This window comes from Peromyscus eremicus, unplaced genomic scaffold (assembly GCF_949786415.1).
Source record: "Peromyscus eremicus unplaced genomic scaffold, PerEre_H2_v1 PerEre#2#unplaced_75, whole genome shotgun sequence".
Lineage (NCBI taxonomy): Eukaryota > Metazoa > Chordata > Mammalia > Rodentia > Cricetidae > Peromyscus > Peromyscus eremicus.
The window spans coordinates 167739-176049 of NW_026734316.1; the positions used below are offsets into that span (position 1 = coordinate 167739).

Here is an 8311-nt window from a genome sequence, read left to right on the forward strand (position 1 = left end):
TCAATGACTACAGACAGAGAAAACAAGATATTCCAAGATAAAACCTGATTTAAACAATACCTATCCATAAATCCAGCACTACAGAAAGTACTAGAAGAAAAACTCCAACCCAAGGAAGTTAGCTGCTCCCACAAAAACACAGGCAATAGACAGCAGCAAATCTCAAAGAAGGAAAATGCATACACACAAACATCACCAACAAAAAAAAAATAACAGGAATTAACAATCACTGGTCATTAATATCTCTTACTATCAATGGACTGACTCAATTTGCCCATAAAAAGACACAGGCTAACAGAATGGGTACGAAAACAGGATCCATCCTTCTGCTGCATAAAACAAACACACTTCAACTGCAAAGACAGACATTACCTCAGAGTAAAAGGCTGGGAAAAGACTTTCCAATCAAATGGACTTAAGAAGCAAGCTGGTGTGGCTATCCTAAATTCTAACAACATAGACTTCAAACTAAAATCAATCAAAAGAGATTGGGAAGGACATTACATACTCATCACAAGAAAGATCCACCAAGATGAAGTCTCAATTCTGAATGTTTATGCCCCAAATACAAGGGCACCAACATATGTAAAAGAAACATTAATAAGGCTTAAATCGCACATCAAACTCCACACGTTAGTAGTAGGAGACTTCAACATCCCACTCTCAATACTGGACAGATCTGCCACATTGAAACTTAACAGAGAAATAAGGGATCTAACAGATGTTATGACTCAAATGGACCTAATAGATATCCACAGAATATCCCACCATAACAATAAAGAATATACCTTATCCGTAGCACCCCATGGAACTTTCTCTAAAATCAACCACATACTCGGTCACAAAGCAAATCTCAATAGATACAAAAAAAGTTAGAATAACCTCCTGTAGTCTATCAGACCACCATGGTTTAAATTTAGATTTCAACAACAACAAAAATTACAGTAGGCCTACAATCTCATGGGAACTGAATAATCCTCAACTGAATCACCAATGGGTAAAGGAAGAAATGAAGAAAGAAATTAAAGACTTCCTACAATTCAATGAAAATGAATGTACTACATACTCAAACTTGTGGGACACTATGAAAGCAGTGCTAAGAGGAAAATTCATAGCACTAGATACCCACATAAAGAAATTGGAGAAATCTCACACTAGTGACTAAATAGCACACCTATAAGCTCTAGAACAAAAAGAAACAAACTCACTCAGGAGGAAGAGATGCCAGGAAATAATCAAATTGAGAGTTGGAGTCAATGAAATACAAACAAAGAGAACAAATCAAAGAATCAGTGAAACAAAGAGTTGGTTCTTTGAGAAAATGAATAAGATACACAAGCCCTTATCCAAGCTAACCAAAAGGCAGAGAGAGAGAGAGAGCATCCAAATTAACAAAATAAGAAATGAAAAGGGAGACATAACAACAGACAACGAGGAAATCCAGAGAATCATCAGGTCATACTTCTAACACCTGTACTCTTCAAAATTGGAAACAGATAATTTTTCTAGACAGGTACCACATACCAAAGTTAAATCAAGACCAGATAAACAATTTGAATAGACCAATAAGCCCTAAGGAAAGAGAAACAGACATTAAAAGTCTCCCAACCAAAAAAATCCCAGGACAAGATGGTTTCAACCCAGAATTCTACCAGATTTTCAAAGAAGAGTTAATACCAACACTCTGCAAATTATTCCACACAATAGAAACAGAAGGGACCTTAACAAACTCCTTTTATGAGGCTACAGTTACTCTGATTCCCAAGCCAAACAAACATGCAACAAAGAAAGAGAATTACAGACCAATCTCCCTCATGAACATTGCCAATAAAATATTGGCAAACCAAATCCAAAAACACATAAAAAAAAGTATCCACCATAATCAAGTAGGCTTTATCCAAGACATGCAAGGATGGTTGAACATACTAAATTTACTGTAAGTTTACAATTTACGGCAAGAAAACAGCCAACATCAAAAAGTTCAAAGAGATTCTACTAAAAGCAGGAACAAGACAATGCTGTTCACTCTCTCCATATTTATTCAACATAGTACTTGAAGTTCTCTTGAGTTTCTCTCCATTAAGCTGTTGGCTTGCTGTACATTGCCTTTACTATGTTTAGGTATGTTCCTTGTATTTCAGAACTCTCTAAAACTTTTATCATGAAGGTGTTTTGGATTTTGTCAAAGGCCTTTTCAGCATCTAATGAGATGATCATGCGGTTGTTTTCTTTCAGTTTGTTTATATGGTGTATTACATTGACAGATTTTCATATGTTCAACCATTCTTGCATCCCTGGGATGAAGCCTACTTGGTCATGGTGGATAAATTTTTTGATGTGTTCCTGGATTCGGTTGGGCAGTATTCCATTGAGTATTTTTACATCAATGTTCATGAGAGAGATTGGTCTGTAATTTTCTTACCTTGTTGCATCTTTGTGTGTTTTCGATATCAGGGTAACTGTAGCCTCATAAAAAAAATTGGGCAGGCTTTTGGGAATCTGGTGCCTGTGGTGTGATGCCTTGTGCAGCCTTGGTGCAGTGGGAAGGGGCTTGGACTTGCTCGGGCTTAGTGTGCTGGGTTCTACTGACTCCACATGGGAGACCTTGATTTGGGAAAGGTGGGGATGTTGGGTGGCTTGGAAGAGAGGGCTGGGGGTTGGAGAAGGAAGGAGGTGGGATCTGTGGGTGGTATGTAGAGTGAGTAGACAATTTCTTAATAAAGAAAAATGAAAAAAGAGAAAGAAATGGTTCATGTCTCAGTGGTTAACAGCATTTTTCTCTTGCAGAGGACCAAGCTTAAATTCCCATTACCTACTTAGAGGCTCACAACATTTTTTATCTCCAGTTCCAAAAGAACTGATACCTCTTCTGATCTCCGTGGGCATGACATACATGTAGTGTGTATACATATGCAGGAAAACTCATACCTGATAAGCATGCTATGAAGTTCTTTGGCATATGTCCAAAATTCTTGATATCCTACCCCAGATACTTGCTCAGTCTTGTTCATTACCACTCTATTCACATAGACTAGGAAAAGGAAATAACCTAAATAGCTTTCAACTAATGAATGGGTAATGAGAATGCAGTACATATACACTGTGGAATACTATTTATCTGTAAAGAAAATGAAATCTAGAGGCAAAGGGATGGAACTAGAAAATATTGTATTAAGTGAATTAACACAGACACAGAAAGTCAAATGACACATGTTCTCATTATTCTGTGATTCCTACCTCCAAATCTTCAGATGTGAATATGAAAACTGGCGTATGTGCAGAAACTATGAAAGTCAAGTGGTAGCACAGAGGGGAGGTCATGGGAAGGAGCCCTAGAGTGAAGAATAACAATACACAAATGATGTGAGGGGAAATAGTGAAAACAGGGGAGGTTTTCATTAGAGTGGAGAGAAGGTGGTCAATACAATTGGGGATGGAGGAGAAGAGGTAGAAATAGCAGTAAGGATGCTTGAAAAAAGCCATAGTGATTGTGGTGGCTAGTTTTGTGTCAACTTTACACAAACTAGCATCATCTGAGTGGAGGGAGCCTCAACTGAGAAAATGCCTCCATAAGATTGGGCTGTAGGCAACCCAGTAGGGCATTTTCTTAGTTAGTGATTGTTGAGTATGGCCCAGCAAACTGTGGTTGGTACAATCTCTGGGCTGGTGTTTCTGGGTTCTATAAGAAAGCAGGGTGAGTAAGCCATGGGGAGCAAGCTAATAAGAAGTATTCCTTCATGGCCTTTGCATCAGCTCCTACCTCCAGGTTCGTATCCTGACTGATGAACAGTGATATGGAATGTAAGCCAAATAAACCCTGTCCTCCTCAACTCATTTTTGAGTCATGGTGCTTCATCACAGCAACAGAAACCCTAAATAAGAAAATGATTATTTATCTAAAATTACTTGTATGTGTTCGTGTGTGTGTGTGTGTGTGTGTGTGTGTGTATACATCTGTACTTTAAATGAAAATTCACTCAGCTGAGATATCAATGTTTCTGCAAAAAGCCATAGACTGTCTAGCAAAATCCCCAGTACCAGGGATGAAACACTCCCTTTTGAGTTGTTGGTAAGGGGAGTTTGAGAGTCCCAAAACAATATGGGTTTATTGACATTGCCCTTGACCATCTCACAGAAGTTGGAGGTAAGTCTCTCTTGCTGAAAATACCATGTGCTTCAGACACCGGACTGGAAGGATCCAAGCTGGAACTGACCTGAAAGTCTGCACCCTGAGGACTAATTTTCATAGTACTTGGTGCTGTGCAAGCTGCCAAGGGAAGGAAACAACAAGTACACCTAACCAGCTGTGACATCAAAGTACCACAAAGACCAGCTTGGCAAAAAATCAATAAGTATGTAGTGTGGAATAATTATTTTGTACACTGTGAAGATGTGTCTTTGCCAAGGTGCCTTCTGATTGCTTTAATAAAGAGGTGAATGGCCAATAGCTAGGTGGAAAGAGGTTGGACAGGACTTCCAGGCAGAAAGTGAGGAAGAGAGATGCATCTAGGCATGTGACAGACACCAGGGCACATGGAGAGGAAAGGGGAGTTGCAAGATGGAAGAGAGGTAAAAAGCCATGAGGCAAAACATAGATTGATATAAATGGGTTAAGTTATGGGAGCTAGTGGGACAAGCATAAGCTATAGGCTGAGCTTTTCATTATTAATAGTATGTCTCCATGTCATTTTTTAAATTGTGAGCTGGAGGCCCAAAGGAAAAAAACTCTGCCTACAAGTATGCATCATAACTCTTACATCTTGGCCATAAGGAAGTGAATACTGAGGATGGTAGCACATGTGTTTAATCCCAGCATGCAGGAGGCAGAGGCAGGGGGATCTCTGTGATTTTGAGGACAGCCTGGTGTACACAATGGTTTCCAGTCTACCTAGGTCCAGACTGTAAAACCTTGACTCAAAAAAAGGAGATAATGAAATTGAGATGTAATTCAAACCATGATTTTTAATGTACCTATTGCCCCAAATTGTGTATTTTGGCTCAGTGCTATGCTGGGAAGGATCAAGAAGTGAGTGTAATGTCCAAATAGTCTCCTCTCTGTTAACTGACTCACTTACAAGTTGAGGGGAGCTCTGCTGGCCTTGATGTCTTCTGCCACATTTCTTTTTTTAATTTTTTATATACCTTTTAAAATTTTACTTACCAACCCCAGTTCTCCCTCCTTCCCTTTCTCCCGCTTCCCTGCAAGTTCTCCTCATGCCATCCCCTGGCAATGGGACCAGGTCTTATCCTGGGTACACGAAATGGCTTTATTTTTTAATTTTTTAATTCAATTTACATACCAACTACAGATCACCCTCTCAACGCTCCTCCATCTCCTCCCTCCTTCGCCCCCAATGCCCCATGCCCTCCTCCAAAAGGGTTAGTCCCTCCATGGGGGAACAGGAAAGCCTGGTACATTATTTTTGGAAGAGAGGAGATGTATGAAGATGGATTAGACGATTCTAAACATAGGGAAAACATTCTAATTAAAAGACTTTAAAAACTATTGTAGATTTTTATTTGATACTAGCAATGTGGTCAGTTATCATAAAGTATTTCTCTTCATCACAAAATAGTAAGGATTTCAAAAGTCCAAAGGGAAATATTTAGAAGCTTTAAAAATTGGTTTGAACCGAGCCCTAATTCTTCTAAAAAGGGTCGACAAAATCTGGAGTAGAATTACTATACTCCATAGTGAAATGCTTGAGTTCTTCAACATGTTGCTCACCTATTTCATGCAAACTCTGCTTCATTGCAAACTGTATAGATTTTTCTAAGGAACGATCCTTTTCAACCAGCCTTTCCACCACCATCCCGAAAGTTTCACAGACTTGTCGGTAAACCTTCTCAATCTCCGTGATTTTTGATGCAATCGCTTTTGAGCGACTGCTAAGCTGGCTGTCTTCACACAATTCTGTGCCAGCTCTTGTGTTTGACTCGGGTTCTTCTGTCTGGTTGATACATAACGGTGCCTTGGATCCCGTCTCAAACTCGAAAATTTCAGACAAGTTGTTTTCTTCTGACTTCTTGGGATTTTCATTAGCCCACTTGCTTGCAGCATCAGCCTGTTCCTTCTCCGTCAGCCGGCTGGGGCTTTTTAACACCTTGGATGAAGAACCTGAAGGCACAGTATCTCTTGATGTTTTCAAAAACTGGATGGCTCTCTCTTTACATCGATGTCGAGACTGATGGAAGGAGCGCATCCTGCTTCTACTGCTGAGACTGGAGCCAAATCTGCTGGGTAGGGAGTCCTTCCCGCCCACACGTGATTCTCTCAAAAATGGAGCGCCTCGTTTATGGGGAGATCGTTGTCTTGAATAATGGGAAGAATACAAACGTCTTCTACTAAAGCCGTTTCTCATGGCCCTGTATTGAGGCTGTCGGCTTGTGGCATACTCATCTCTTGACCATGGGGAGCCATAAGGGCCTCTTTTGTAGGGTGGGCCACTTCTTGGATTCTGAGAAAAACAGCGGCCTTCATCCCATTTTTGGTAATCCATGTGACAGTAGTATCTACTGTAGCCTCCTTCATCGAGTCTGGCTAGCAGAGATGGTCTCTTGTCTCCCAGAGGCGGTCTGTTTGGCACAACGGTTGCCATCACTGGGATGGTTCCAAGGAGGCGCTTGTTTTCCTGGTAGTCACTTGTAGTGATACCATCCCTGTGCTTGATTTCCTGGAAGTCGCTTGTAGTCACACCATCCTTCAGACCACATCTCATCTCGTGGAAGCCACCGGACTTCTGCGAACAGAAATGTGTACTTCCCTTCCTGTTCACTTTCAATTTCTAAGGATACTCATGGCTTAGTTCAAGAATCTGTTATTGTCTAAAAATTCGTCCTTGGAACTCTCCAACACCTACATTCCACCGCTGCTGCTGAAACCCCACCAACAGCTCTCTAATTAGACTTAGGCCCATTCAACAGCAGGGAAATCATGCCAGGTGCTTGAAAGCTAGGAAATTAGCTGGGGCTAGTGAGGTCATGCGTCCTAGAGGAGAATGCAGTACTACCACTTGACTAAATCAGTACAATTCCTAAGTGAATTCCACTTACTACAAATAAGTGTAGCTCTCACCCTCACCAAAAAAAAAGCTTCTCTTTGCAACAGAGAGAGACCATTGCAGAAAACCACAACCACTCAAATTCAGAGAACAAGTGATTGTGGGGTGTCTAGCCCCAAGACACACACACACACACACACACACACACACACACACACACATATATATCAACTCCTGGGCCTAAGGCTCAGGGAGCATCATTAAGAGGAAGAGGAAAGTTTGTAGGAACCAGAAATCAAAGGGAAGCTTCACAGTTGATATTTCAACAATATGACTGCCTGAACAAGACCTGAATAAGGACAAACCAATCAATATGCTCACTTGAAAGGGGGAAATCTCATAGGGTTTACCCTTAAACAAATAACTACAGACTGCAAAAGAATTAGTCTTCCCCAGGGATGACCCTTTTAACTGGTTACCAATATCAAGTCGTCAGCTCTGAATCATATACATATACAAGAAAAACTAAATAGACTGGGAATGCTGTATTAATATATTTATGGGTGTGTGTGTGTGTGTGTGTGTGTGTGTGTGTGTGTGTGATAATTAAGGAAAAGAGATCATAAATTTGAAAGGTAACCAGGAGGAGAGGATATGGAAGGGAAGGAAATAGAAAAGGAAAGGATGTGATTGTATTATCACTTCTAAAAATTTCAAAATTAAATAATGTATAAATAAACATAGAAAACATATAAGGAAAAGAACATAAACACATAAAATATTTATTTAACAGTGAACAAATGTAAAATGAATTAAAATTAATTTATGTAGTAGCAAAAAATCATAATATTCTAATAAAATTCACTAGTGAAAAAAATAAAGTACCTTAAAATACAAGCTTATAAAATGTTTATTTAACATATTGAACAAATGTAAAATCAATTAAAATTAATTTATGTAACAAAAAAATCATAATGTCATAACATTTTATATAGTTTTTCTTATATTAGTTATAACTTTTGTCCTTTTTTCTTTTTATTAAAATAGAAAAGGGGAAATATGGTGATATTTTATTTGTACTGAAATGTGATTTTATTTGTATTTAATAAATAAAGTTGCGTGGGGATCAGAGCTAATAGCAAGCCATAGCAGAAGCCAGGCAGTGGTGGTGGACACCTTTAATCCAGATCACATGACAGACAGATCTCTGTGTGTTCAAAGATACAGCCAGCATGGAGACACATGCCTTTAATCTCAATACCAACCACAGAAGACCTGGAGGTCTGTATAGACAGGCAGTGATGATGAGG

The 8311-nt window shown here is 39.5% G+C and overlaps 1 protein-coding gene across 1 annotated transcript; it reads right to left on the bottom strand.

Moving 5' to 3' along the window:
• Positions 1 to 5648: 5648 nt before the first annotated feature.
• On the bottom strand, positions 5649 to 6820 carry LOC131901413 (periphilin-1-like). Its single transcript, XM_059252577.1, has one exon. It carries the CDS (start codon positions 6717 to 6719, stop codon positions 5649 to 5651), a length of 1071 nt encoding a protein of 356 aa, XP_059108560.1. The 5' UTR covers positions 6720 to 6820.
• Between the last annotated feature and the right edge of the window lie 1491 nt (positions 6821 to 8311).

Excerpts from the sequence above, each read along its gene's own strand:
- LOC131901413 (XM_059252577.1), bottom strand. The coding sequence starts at position 6,719 with ATGAGATGTGGTCTGAAGGATGGTGTGACTACAAGCGACTTCCAGGAA.